Here is a 13,240-nt window from a genome sequence, read left to right as displayed (position 1 = left end):
AATTTTTGCTTTTGCTTTTTTTTTTTTTTTTTTTAAAAGAAGAAAAGTTTGTGTGAATTCTAGTGATGTTAGAGTTGCATGCAGTTATGTCAACAGTGTTTGTGTGTGGAGTGACTTGCTTGCTTTGGCGTGACGCTCTGTATATGTCGGCTCACAAGACGTCAGGTAGGTTGTCGTCAGATAAGATGAGTTGTGGCTTCGTTTGCAGCTCCACACGGTGTGAAACTACGTTGTCGAGTCTGAATGTACGCTTGCTGCATGCTGCTTGCGAATCCTATCTTCCGTCACTTCAAGTGTGCAATGTTTTCTTATCATTGTGTGTGTGTGTCTTAACTACGCTTGTGTTCATGTATCCTCAGTGCCCCAACCCCCCACTATCACGCTACAGTCCCCGAAGGATTACATCTTTGATCCGCGGGAGAACATTGTGATCCACTGTGAGGCAAAGGGGAAGCCTCATCCCAGGTGAGAAGATCACTCCTCCCATCACGTCGACGCTACAGACAAACTCTCTCCTCGATTATTTTAATGGTTACATTTCTGCTTAACATATCTAAGCAACAAAAACTCTTGGAAGTGAGAAATTGTCCGAATCAGCAGCTTCCTTCCAGTTGTACAGTCCTCTGTGTGAAATTATAGATCTGATTCTGAGCGCAACTTAACCCAAGCAGTATGGAAAATCTCTACAGCAACTGTTGCCATGGAGACCATTTGGCAAACACACCTGACAGAGTGAATTAGACACAGTTTGGATTTGCCACATGGCACTGAATCGAATGAGTTAACCAAATCCCTTCAATGAAATCACTCATTCCTATAAGTCTGCATGCAGAAGCCACAATGCATCCTGATTGGAACACTCTTTACTGCGTCATCACCTCTCTTTTACACTACCTCATGGCTTCCAGCATAGAATAATATACACAGATATCTATTGTTGTTGTACCCAGCTTCTCATGGACAAGGAACGGGAGCCACTTTGATGTAGAGAAAGACTCCAAAGTCCTGTTAAAGCCCGGATCAGGAACTCTGGTCATCGACATCAGTGGGGAAAAGGCCGAGGCTTACGAGGGAACATACCAGTGCACGGCACACAACGAGCACGGCACCGCTGTGTCCAACAACATCGTCATCAGACAGTCAAGTAAGATTTGTGATTATATATATTTTTTTTAATTTGAGCTCTAATTTAATTATCTTTTACGCCTCAAAAAGCACAGAGGAGTTAAGAATAATGTGCTATTTTCATTTTCATTTCTCAACCAAAACAAACGTCTCTTTTAGAAATTATGAATGGATGTACTGTCATGCTATTATCAAACTACACTACAGGAAGCCTGCAGTACCTTTTGTTTGATGTTTGTGACTCGCAGGGTCCCCCTTGTGGTCGAAGGAGAGGAATGAGGCCATCGTGGTGCAGATGGGGGTTTCCCTGGTGCTGCAGTGCCGACCCCCTGCAGGGCTGCCCCCACCCGTCATCTTCTGGATGGATAACAGTGAGTCACTGCACACACGGTTCAAGGACATTCGATTTTATTTATGAGCAACTGTAAACATTTAGAGTCATTGTAGACTCAGGTGACCCTTTTATCTGAAACTATGAAGTATTTGTTGAAAGAACCGATGGATAAAAAGGTGTAGTAAACCCCAAAAAACCTTATACTGGCCCTTTAAATGTTTATTTGCTGTGTAAATTAAATATGGTCATTTGTTGTTCTTCTTTTTTTTCCCTCTCCGTCCTTTAGTTTTCCAGAGGTTACCGCTGGATAAACGAGTGTCCCAGGCTCTGAACGGAGACTTGTACTTCTCCAACGTTCTCCCAGAAGACAGCAGGCCCGACTACATCTGCTACGCCCGCTTCCCTCACACACAAACCATCCAGCAGAAACAGCCAATCTCAGTCACCGTGCTGAACAGTAAGTCCTTCAACTGACAATCCTCACAGATGTCAATATATTTTCTTAAAATGTGCTTAAACGCAGCTCTCTTTTCTACTACTGTTTTTGTGCGACAATTTTTGCGCACCAATTTTGAAAACGTTTTTAACCATTGTAGGAAACTATGTTAGATATTTGCAGTCACTTTTTTGCATGTGGTGTTTTATCCACATGCAAACCTGTCTTAGCCTAACATGAATTTTCGTGCTTTTTACCCCTCTTTTCATGAGCCTCAAAGGCGTTCTAGCATGACTTGATTTACAGTAGTTCTATCCCGGTATAATACTGTATCTGTTCTGCTTAACCCTTATCTTGTGTTTTTTTTAAATGCATTTTCCCAACAGCCAATGCATTTGTTAAAAACACTTGACAAAGCCATTGTGTAGAAACATGTCCTGTTTTCTGTCCTAGTTTTGCATGCTTATCGTTTTCTGTTATATTACAGTGGAAACATTGAATGAGACTGTGGCTGCTTTGTACAATATCACTGATTTCTATAGTGGTGAGTGCTGCTGGTTTATATCCCACTCAGCCCCTTCAGTGTGAACCCAGTCCTGTTGTCACTCCCTCACCTAACCAAACCAAACCTGACACACACTCTCACTTTGTAACTGGCCTAAATCTCCTCCTCAGTGAATATATTAACAAAGTCCTCCCTTTGGTTTCTCTCATTTTTGTCCTCCGAGGGTTTACTTAATACAAATTCAGGTTCTACGGTTGGAAAATCAAACATGTGATTCATTGTGTTGATTGAATAAAAATAACATAATTACTTGGTTTTTAAAAAAGCCTCTGGTCTAAGCATGCATAACATTTAATCTCAGCTAACTTCAGAATCATACAGACTACACATACTCATTTAGACGGACCTAATGATCCGCTCAGTGATTATCCAAGATGGCTACTTAAGAACTCTCATACAACACACGAGTATTCTAAAATGGCATTGCTCTTTTTCTACCGTTTGAACCATTTTTTAAATGTAGATCTTTTCAATAAGTAACTCCTAAAGGATATGTGCTGGGCTTGGGGGTTGCGTTTTACCAAGATCCCACTCACCTTCCATGGCTGTTTTTTTCCACTCCCTGAAAGAGATTTTGCCCCGTGTATAATTGATCGTTAATTAACATTTAGAAACATTGCATTGTGTTGGGTCATCACTCACTCCTTTATAGTCGCTTTTAGTCCCAATTTGATGGGTCACTTAGAGAGTATGTTTGTCACTCTGTGGCAAGAGGAGCCTTCAAATCAAATCTTGTAGTTTGGTATTGATTTGGTTTGTGTATCTGCATGTGTTCAGACAGCCCAGAGGGGGAGCGTCGCCCTGGTTTCATGATGCCTCTGGGTGCCACCAGCACCAAGATGGTTCTGAGAGGGGAGACTTTGGAGCTGGAGTGCATCGCTGATGGCTTGTGAGTAGGCACAAGAAAAATGATGCTTCATGGAGAAACTCAGGGAATTCATAAAACGTTTTTAACAAAAAGCGTAAGTAGCCCCAAAACAGACGTCCTGTTTTAAATGCTTCTGCGACAGGCCCACTCCAGAGATCTCCTGGCAGAAGGATGGAGGAGAGCTGCCGAGCAGCAGGATGTCCTTTCAGAACTTTCAGAAAACGCTCACGATCTCTGATGTGACTGAAGCTGATGGTGGCAACTACCGCTGTACTGCTGCGAACAACCTGGACACCGCGCACCACATCATCAAGGTCACCGTCAAAGGTACGTCATGATGTTGCAATGTTTCACCCAACAGGTACTTCTGAGGAGGGATACACAGGTGCAAATATTACTGCAACCCTCACTTCCATAGTGTCATGTAGCTAGAAGTTTATTCAGCCCTTCTCTCACCTTGTCTCCCACAGCGGCTCCTTTCTGGGTCAGCGCCCCCAGGAACCTGATCCTCGCCCCGAATGAGACTGGGATCCTGACCTGTCGAGTCAACGGAGAACCCAAACCCAAGATCACCTGGTTTGTCAATGGAGTCTCCATTGAGAGTAAGTTTGATGAGAACAGGCTTTCAATTTTCAAAGTAATTATGGCGTGTACCATTTGACACCTGTGTGTGACGGTGAGTGGAGGGGGGTTGGAGGTGTTTCGCTGGAAGAGAGCAGAGGCTTCAGAATGGCAGAGGTGTTGCTGGTGCTCAAGGGCGACATCTACTGGATCAAAAAATGTTGCACATTCTGCCTTTAAGGACGTCTCTTCTAATTTTGATGTCTTGTTTTGGAATAGACGCACCAGAGGACCACACCCGGAAGGTGGACGATGACACCGTCATTCTCAGTAACGTACAGTCGGGATCCAGTGCCGTCTACCAGTGCAATGCATCCAATGAGTTTGGTTACCTGATGGCCAACGCTTTTGTCAACGTTCTTGGTGAGATACAATGGCGACCCTTAGTCTGTTTATTTGGAAATGTAACCCGGATGTGATTGGAAATGTTGACTGTACGGTGGGGTGTGTGAGGGGCGAGATAGAGAGAGAGAATGCTGATGTTGTGCTTCTCCCTGCAGCTGAGCCACCAAGGGTGCTCACGCCACCCAACAGAGTGTACCAGGTCATCTCAAACAACCCTGCGTTACTTCACTGTGCCTCCTTCGGCTCACCAATCCCAATCATCACCTGGTAAGATTCACATTTCCAGTGTTTTCCGTAAAATGCATGTGGTCATGTTGACTTGAAAAATGTGAGGAGACACTTCCCCACCAAAACTGAAATGGTAAACCCATGATCTCTGCTGTGCAGGTTCAAAGACAGTCAGACCAGCATTAAAAATGGCGATCCTTATGTGATCCACGAGAATGGCACTCTTGAGATCCATGTAGCCCAGCCCTTAAACAGCGGGAAGTACACTTGCATCGCCAGCAACAACCTGGGCAGAAAGGAGAACCACGTGTACCTGGAGGTCAAAGGTAACTAATCAACCAGTCACAGCTCAACTCTGTCTAAAAAGAATGATACCTCAGAGGTTTTATCTGTGCATCGCAACGCCAAGCTGCATTATTATATCAATATATATATATATACACTTTTTTTCTATTAAAAGAGCCTACCCGTATCCTGAAGCAGCCAGAGTACAAGGTGGTGCAGAGAGGAATGAGCGCTGCATTCGAGTGTAAAGTCAAGCACGACCCATCCCTCAATCCCATCATGACCTGGCTCAAAGACAACGGAGAGCTGCCCGATGACGAGAGGTACAGAGAACCTTAACTCTTCTTTACACCACAAACAATATCTTTTTCTAATTTGGTGATCTGGAGGAAAGTAAAACATGTGACGTCCCCCTGTGATGCTGTCAGGTTTGTCGTGGACACAGACAGTCTGACCATCAAAGAGGTGAAGGATGGGGATGAGGGTACCTACACCTGCATCATGAACACCACCCTGGACAAGGACTCAGCCAGCGCCATGCTGACTGTCGTCGGTAGGTACCGAGCCTAATGCGCGTTCGGGGGTCTTTCACACTCAGCAGGTTCCCAGAGGTCGAGGATTGTTAGAGTTCAGGTTTTTTAAATTCTGGATTTATGTAGTTTTGAAGAAAACTGAAATTATACTGAGACAAAGGAAATGATATCACTTTGTTGATATATTGTTAACTGTTTAGACGCATCAAAGTCTAAAATGAACAAATGAATCTGCCTACTGTACAACAAATGTCAATGAGACAACCTGCAGTATCACATGGTATCAGTTTACTCTGATTTAGCCTGCCCAGTACACAATGCAGGAAAAAGTGATCTAAAATGTTATTCTTTTGTTCCTATGTGACTCAGAAAACTGTGAACAGCACAAGTCACATGAGTTCTGATGTTTTTCAAATTTGGGCCACTTTCATATATGGATCCAAATCAGATACAGTACAGGTTGGATCTTTGGCAATCTGACCTCAGTCTGAACAGGAAGTACACAGAGTTTTATACAGGTTGATTTCATTGCCTTAACCTGCTTTGGAGCAGGTCAGGTGTTCAGCATTAGTTTCCATGGTTATCAACCCCGGCAAGAAGTGAACCACCTTCATCTTACTGAAGAAACAGAGTTAACTCTGCACTTACCTTTATAACTGAAACTGAGGCACTTTGGTCTTCTGCTGGAGGTCATGGTAGATAATCCATTCTGCCTGTTATGAAATAATCTCTTACAAAAAAATCTGATTTGAACATTTAGTCTTGCAATATGAACACAGCTGTCGTGTCAGAGTACCGGTGTATTTCCTGCTTTTCTGCTGTTTCCAACATATTTCAATAACATCTAACCTCTTCTACTTTACTCCTTGCTGTCTCAGAGGCTACTCCTACTCCAGCTATTGTCTACGGTAATCTATGTCCATAGATTAGAACTATATACCTTTCATCAGTTCCCTTTGTGAAACCTGTAGCCTCCCATTTCACCTCCATGTTCAGTTTCATCAGTGTTATTTCTCTCTTCACTTATCATTTAACCATTTCATAGACTTTTTCCCCCTATATAAGCATGTTGAAATATATAGTTTTATTTCATTGTGAAATCCTTTACATTTTTAGACGTATACAACCTCAGCACACGCCACACAGGTGTTTTCACTTGGCCTGCTCGTTAGCTGTTTGTGAGCATGTGCAGACTGTGACTGATTGCAGAGAGCTAATCAGGCTGAGTGGAAACACCTGTGTGGGTGTGCCTGGCCTTTGAATATTTGAATGCACCAAATAGTCATTTTAATCTCTTAATAAGACAATAAAAGGAAGGTCTTGAAATAAAAAAAGAATATAAACCACCTCATGTGTATTATGGAATAAAGATAAACTGTCATACAGCAGTGAGGAATGGACACATATACATTTTAAATCAGTTCAGTTTATTTCATGGGATCTGTTATATGACAAAAAAAAAATCCATTGCTACAAAGTGAGTTATCTTACATTTTACATACTGTAGAACTCTGTTCTGATTTTAATCAAAACAGTAGCAAGGGATGGGTGTTATCAATGCCGGGAGAGGATTCTAATTTTTCTCTGGTGCTGGGCTCCTTGTTGTGTTTGCAGAGAAACCTGACCCTCCAACCGACCTGGAACTGACAGACCAGACAGAGAGGAGCGTCCAGCTCACCTGGATCCCAGGAGATGAACACAACAGTCCCACAGAGAGTACGAAATACCTCACTGTTCTTTTGCATGGCAACCGATTCATCAAACTTCTTAATTTAACTTGAAATTAGAACACTGCTACTGACACAGATATATCAAACTTTGCTGAGTTCCTCTTTTAGGTGAAAGTCAGTGTAGTCACTTTTTTTTTGGACTGTTTCTTTAAGGAACTTTTCTTAAATACTCCATTTCTTTCTCAGAGTTTCTGATCCAATACGAGGATCTTCTCCACCAGCCAGGAGTTTGGGTTAACCTCACAGAGGTTGACGGCTCAGGCACCACGGCACGCTTAAACCTCTCTCCGTACGTCTACTACTCCTTCAGAGTCCTGGCTACCAACCGTGTCGGGTACAGCGAGCCCAGCCAGCCCTCAAGCCAATACAGGACCAACCCTGCAGGTGATAAAACAACGTCATCCCCTTCAGGAAAGAAACACTGCAACACGTTACAGAGTAAATACTGATATTGTTTTGTTTATATTAGCTCCTGATGAAAATCCATCAAACATCCAGGGAGTAGGAACAGAACCTGGGAACTTAGTCATCTCCTGGACGGTAAGAAATACCTGTTGTTCAATTGAAGATCACTCTGTGTTAATGGCTGAGCATCTTTTTGGAATATATTTAATAAAAATCTGAATCTACAAATGTGTGTCTGTACAGCCACTGACAGGATTTCAGTCTAATGGGCCCAGTCTGGAGTACAAAGTGCTGTGGAGACAGAGAGACGTGGAGGATGAATGGTCCTCAAAGAACGTAGCAAACGTTTCCCAGTTTGTCGTGACTGGAACTCCAACCTATGTGCCGTACGAAGTCAAGGTTCAAGCTGTTAATGATTACGGCAGCGGCCCTGAACCTAACGCTGTGGTTGGATACTCTGGAGAAGACTGTGAGTGAAGTGATTATTATCTACTTTTAAAGGTTTTTTTTTGTTTTTGTTTAGATTTTATTTGGGGGGAAAAATAGATTTAGTAGAAGTCACACCAAATAAATGAACTTAACCATTTATTCAGTAGCAAATCAAAGCTGGTCTGCATAGGTGTTGTGATTCAAGTGATTTTCAGTGGCGTCACCAGAACTCTCATCACTAAAATCATAGAGACATGTCTTGAGGATGTGATGGAAAATCATTGAATTGATTTGATAATCGATTCAGCTTCTTTTTCTTTTTTTCACTTCCAAACAAACTACACAGATAAAATGATGTTTTTAATTTCTGCTGGGTCTTGAAACTAAATCTCAGCTGCTTCTCTGTCTCGTCTCTTTTCCGCAGTGCCTTTGTCAGCTCCTGATAGCGTGCAGGTCATGGTGCACAACAGCACTCTGGCAGAGGTTCACTGGGAGCCTGTACTTTCCCCGTCAGTCAGAGGAAAACTACAGGGGTACAAGGTAAAGTTTTCGTTCATGCTGGTTGTAGCATTACTGGTTGTAAGTCTTCATGAAATAATGGGATTAAAGTGTGGCTGTTCAGCACTGGTGGTGAGTAAATAAGAATTATTGTCGAAGAATTGCTCAGGGGGCAGAAATCTTTGCAAAAATAAAGTGTTGGATTTATTATCCAAAAACGCACAAAAGAGCAAAAAAACAACATTCCTGGGGAAATAACTCAAAAAGCAGCTCGACTAAATAAGCTGAAACACAGCCTCGCAGCAAGCCGCCACAAACAACAATGGCTGAGTCTACTTGTATTCTGCAGAAGCTCAGTCTGCAGGGACTTGGGTTGGGAAGTGGGGGGGTCGCCGGTTCAAGTCCCAATGTGGACCATTATATGTCTGTCGGCTGGAGAGGTGCCAGGGCACTTGCCGAGAACTACCGAGGTGCCCTTGAGCAAAGTATCAAACCCGTTCCCTGCTGCACGGTGGTGTAGTGGTTAGTGCTGTTGCCTCACAGACAGGAGGTTGCTTGTTCATATCCCCTAACCCCCCCCCCCCGCGACCCTGAATGGGGAAAAAGCGGTAAAAGATGGATGTGCTTGATTTGGTTTGAGACATAAAGTCATGAACACAAAGCTCTTTTAAACACACAACCTGGAAGTTGTCTCTTTAAGACCGGTTCAGTATTTCAGGCTCTCTAAACAATGTGTTTTTACAATAAGCCTATTTACATATGTTACATGTGTACAGTATCCTTAACACTTCCTGATGTGTTTTTTCCAGGTTTACTACCATCGCGAGCGCGGTTTGCACGAGACAGAAGGGGACACCGAGCAGAAAGAGGAGCAGGTTTTGACGTTCAGCGGGAATCGTAGCGAGGGGCGTCTGCCCGGCCTCCAGCCTTACAGCGTCTACAACCTCTCCATCCGGGTCCTCAACAGCAAAGGAGAGGGGCCTCCAAGTCCCGGCAAGACATTTGAGACACCTGAGGGAGGTGTGTACGGCTGGTGTTGGCTGCTTATTGTTTTTCTGCAGGCATGGAGCAACAGGTTTACTCTACAAACAACCTGGAATCACAACAATGGCTCCACCCCAATCTCTGTCCTAAAGCCTAAGCACTGAATGCTTACCGACTTTGTAATGATGTCGGGCATGCAGTGTGTGAGTGCCTGAGTCGGGCTTGAGGTGGTATAAAAAATAAAGAAAAGGACAACCTTCACTGACATCATGTGTTGCCTGCATTAGTGTGTTTTTATAGTATATTGAACTTGATGATTGCACTTAATGATTGGACCTTGGAACACCCCCAAGCACTTGAGTGAGTGTGGCATAGGAGATTTTGATTGGGCAAGTGTCTACAGTCGTATAGCTCAGTGTTCAAAAATGATTCTCTACAACATTGTCATTGTTTTTTCTTTTTTTTTTTGCAGTTCCAGGACCTCCTTCTTTCTTTAACGTCTTAAACCCCAGTCTGGACTCGCTCACTCTGGAATGGGGCCCACCACTGACCAACAATGGCCGCCTTGCTGGATACACACTGAAATACCAACCAGGTAGACTTCTCATCTGCCTCACAAAGCTTAACGTGTTCCGTACAGTACTCATTTCCTGTTGCCACGACTACGACGCCTCATCCATCCTTAATTTCTCTACCGCCCACCCCGTCTCTCTCTGTGCAGTCAACAACACCAATGAACTTGGCCCAATCAAGGTCATGACGCTCCTCTCCAACGAGACCACCATCACTCTGGCCAACCTGAACTCCAGCATGCTCTACAAGTTTTACCTGAGTGCAAAGACAATCAAGGGCTCGGGCCCGTTCATCACAGAGGAGGCCTTCACTGTCATGGACACAGGTGAGTTATTTAGTTGAACCAGTATCTTCATTTGGCCACAAAAAAAGGAACTCAAGTGTCAGATTCTGTTCTATGAATCCTATGAGCGATTAGGTCCAACAGCTTTCCATTCCTTATATCTCTCTTCTATTTCTTTCCCTGTTTTTTCCCCTTCTCTCTCTGAAGCTCATACTCAGCCCACTGTAGTGGCAGGCAAAGGTAACCCGAGTTGCCACTGGAAGCAGCTGCATGTCCTTCATATAATCAGATTAGAGCTTAGAGTAGACGTTTCTATTATTCACCCCTGCATGTAACTAAGGTAGCATGTCTAAAAACAAAAAGTAGGATTCAGGAAAACAGACTTCCATGGCATCTGCAAGCCAAGTTCTTGTATCCTCTTCATACAGAATAGGTTCCACTGAGTGCAATCAAAGTGAAATATCAGATGTGTAACGTTGTGCTTGCAGATATAGCGTCTTGTATTTACACTAATTTCCCTATTTCTAATGAGCCGCTTTTTCATTAGAAGCTTCTCGCATGATGCCTGTGACTTTGTCCGATCCAGTCTAACACATTGTATATACCTGCTGATGCTTTGGTATAAAAGGATGTCTTGTTGATAATTACGTAATATTGGATTTAAATAATATGCATGCTGCCCGGCTCAGCATGTCGGTATTAATTAAAAAAGAAATCACTGGCTCTGCTGTTTTTTTTTTTTTTTTTTTTTTAAATCTGTATGTTGTCTCCTGTAGCCAGTTTGTGTGTTGTCTCACTCTTTTCCGTGTCCTTTCAGGCCTCACAGAGCCCCCTCACCCAACCTCCCCCATCACTCAGTCTCCGCATCCCCCTCTTCACAAGGGTACAAGCACTCCCTGTGTCCCCCCCCCCCCCCCTTCCTACCTCCCCCCCCTTATAATCTACAGAATATGTCCTGCTGAAAATGGTCAATCTCAAGTCTTTAAAATTATACATTAATTGGAAGAAAAATCAATGTTGGTATGAAAAAGGAACAACATCAGCACTTGAAGCACTTAAACATATTTTCCACGATGGCTGCAGTTGGATTTGTTACTATAAGTGAGGCTCTAGAAGTCCTCACTGAGATGAAGCAGCGACATGATCGATATTTGGCAAGATGAGAAGTTAATGTGAAGCCCTGATTACATCTTAAATGTAAAACTATAAATGATCAAGTGCACAAAGCTGTAGTTGCATTATCATGAATTCTGGCATATTGCTGATGTTTTTCTGCTCAAACCTTTACTTAGTCTCCCTCAATGATTTTTTCACTGTAGTGAAATAGTTGAGAAATTCAGTTGCCTATATAAAATTGCTATATTCTGAAAGTCCTTGCTTTTCTTTCTCTCCTGTGTGCTCAAAGCGCCCCCTGTTGGCCCTGCGTTCGGCCCAGTTAACACGTCCGTATCGGAGGAGGGTGCGGTGATCAGTTGGGATTACTTTGGACACCATAAGAATGTTTATGTGGAATATAGTGTAGAAAACAGTAAGGTCTTCTCTCTGTGTTTGCAGTAATCATCTAAATGCTAAAAAAACAAAAACATTATGCCTGCATTTAACCCCCTCTCCATCGGCTACACTGCTTCCAGGTAAAGAGGACTGGAAAAAGGAGTTGGTAAACGGTTCACACTGGCATATGATAAAAGGATTAAAGCCAGGGACGTCTTATAAAGTGCGCGTGGTCGCTAGAGACCCGGCTGACCCGGCGGTCCACAGCACAAACGAGGTGCTGGTCACTGTGCCAGGTGAGGCGGCATGCCTCGCGGATAGATCGTCTTTCTGTTTAATTTCTCTAGTTTCCTCCATCCCCTGTCTGTTATCATTAGACATACAAAAAAAAAAACCTTCATGTATGAATGTACAGTAGTTAGCTGGTTTAGCGTACAAGCATGTCGCCAGCAGCTGATCATGCATGTCGATAAAATCACGTCAGTGTCGATTAAATCATTAATAAGTCATGTGGATTGAATCATTAAAAAGAGGTCCATTGTTTAACTGTGTTGATTTGATGTACTTTTGTTTTGTTAACAGTGTCTGAACAATCATTGCATATTAACCCTTTTTACAGCCTCATTTCATTTTAGTGTCTCCGCATGACGATTTCAACATTTAAGCATCAGCAGTGATTTGACGACTCATCATTTTTCTCAATCTTTTTGCACCTCCCCTCTTTGTGTGTGTGTGTGTGTGTGTGTGTGTGTGTCCAGCTGGACCCAGCAGGCAGGTCGACATTGCCACCCAGGGATGGTTTATTGGACTCATGTGTGCCATCGCCCTCCTCATATTGGTCCTTCTCATTGTGTGCTTCATAAAGAGGAACAAAGGCGGCAAATATCCAGGTACCTCATGAATCAGCGGTGTATACTGTATTTCAAGAATAATGACATGCATTTAAGGAGAAGAAACAAAATGAATTGTGTCATCTTCAGTGAAAGAGAAAGAAGACGCTCACCAAGACCCGGAGATCCAGCCCATGAAAGAGGACGACGGGACGTTTGGAGAGTACAGGTGAGACCTGCTCACTAGCTGGAAAGGGGTTAGCACTGTAGCGCACATTGTTTACTCGCCGTGTGTCCTGACTTGACTGTTTGTATGTAGAACATTTGACCAGGCTGCAGAGACACTCTCCCCACCAGACTCCGTTACCAAACACTACATAGAGGCAAGGCAAAAGAAGCACGTCCCTAATGTGTTCTATCTTTAGAATGACCAACTCACATGAGCACTTCCAACGTGCAAAATTAGCTAAACATGCTACATTGTAACAAGTAATACCATCTCTGGCTAACGTAGCTGTATGCTAGTTATTTCATCACATTTCCTACATTTTTCCTGAAGTAGAAATGTTTATGACTTAAGTATTCTAAGGATTCTTAGAGGCCTACGAGTTTCCTTATTGAGTGGTAGCTTTGAATAAATGAGTGAAACTTTGTATTTCTGACTAAATGTTGCCGTC

The 13,240-nt window shown here is 43.2% G+C and overlaps 1 protein-coding gene across 10 annotated transcripts in view; it reads left to right on the top strand.

Annotated features, from left to right (window-relative positions):
- nrcama (neuronal cell adhesion molecule a) overlaps window positions 1-13,240 on the top strand; it is a 57,032-nt gene that overhangs the window by 39,540 nt on the left and 4,252 nt on the right. For 2 of the 10 annotated variants that reach the window (XM_061029433.1, XM_061029429.1), the window contains 24 exons: window positions 360-465; window positions 951-1,144; window positions 1,374-1,496; window positions 1,746-1,916; window positions 2,383-2,439; window positions 3,238-3,349; window positions 3,471-3,655; window positions 3,799-3,930; window positions 4,169-4,312; window positions 4,450-4,561; window positions 4,682-4,848; window positions 4,983-5,130; window positions 5,236-5,360; window positions 6,219-6,248; window positions 6,955-7,056; window positions 7,257-7,454; window positions 7,540-7,610; window positions 7,719-7,944; window positions 8,329-8,444; window positions 9,212-9,422; window positions 9,859-9,981; window positions 10,108-10,284; window positions 12,492-12,623; window positions 12,714-12,792. In XM_061029433.1, the coding sequence (XP_060885416.1) occupies window positions 360-465; window positions 951-1,144; window positions 1,374-1,496; window positions 1,746-1,916; window positions 2,383-2,439; window positions 3,238-3,349; window positions 3,471-3,655; window positions 3,799-3,930; window positions 4,169-4,312; window positions 4,450-4,561; window positions 4,682-4,848; window positions 4,983-5,130; window positions 5,236-5,360; window positions 6,219-6,248; window positions 6,955-7,056; window positions 7,257-7,454; window positions 7,540-7,610; window positions 7,719-7,944; window positions 8,329-8,444; window positions 9,212-9,422; window positions 9,859-9,981; window positions 10,108-10,284; window positions 12,492-12,623; window positions 12,714-12,792 (3,241 nt within the window). Of the gene's footprint in view, window positions 1-359; window positions 466-950; window positions 1,145-1,373; window positions 1,497-1,745; window positions 1,917-2,382; window positions 2,440-3,237; window positions 3,350-3,470; window positions 3,656-3,798; window positions 3,931-4,168; window positions 4,313-4,449; window positions 4,562-4,681; window positions 4,849-4,982; window positions 5,131-5,235; window positions 5,361-6,218; window positions 6,249-6,954; window positions 7,057-7,256; window positions 7,455-7,539; window positions 7,611-7,718; window positions 7,945-8,328; window positions 8,445-9,211; window positions 9,423-9,858; window positions 9,982-10,107; window positions 10,285-10,449; window positions 10,483-11,059; window positions 11,126-11,647; window positions 11,771-11,873; window positions 12,030-12,491; window positions 12,624-12,713; window positions 12,793-13,240 lie in introns of all 10 variants that reach the window. The other 8 variants (XM_061029431.1, XM_061029430.1, XM_061029423.1 and 5 more) reach the window with 7 other exon arrangements.

This window comes from Labrus mixtus, chromosome 22, assembly GCF_963584025.1.
Source record: "Labrus mixtus chromosome 22, fLabMix1.1, whole genome shotgun sequence".
Classification (NCBI taxonomy): Eukaryota; Metazoa; Chordata; class Actinopteri; order Labriformes; family Labridae; genus Labrus; species Labrus mixtus.
The sequence above is the reverse complement of the archived record's forward strand: the minus strand, read 5'-3'. Positions and strand labels throughout refer to the sequence as shown.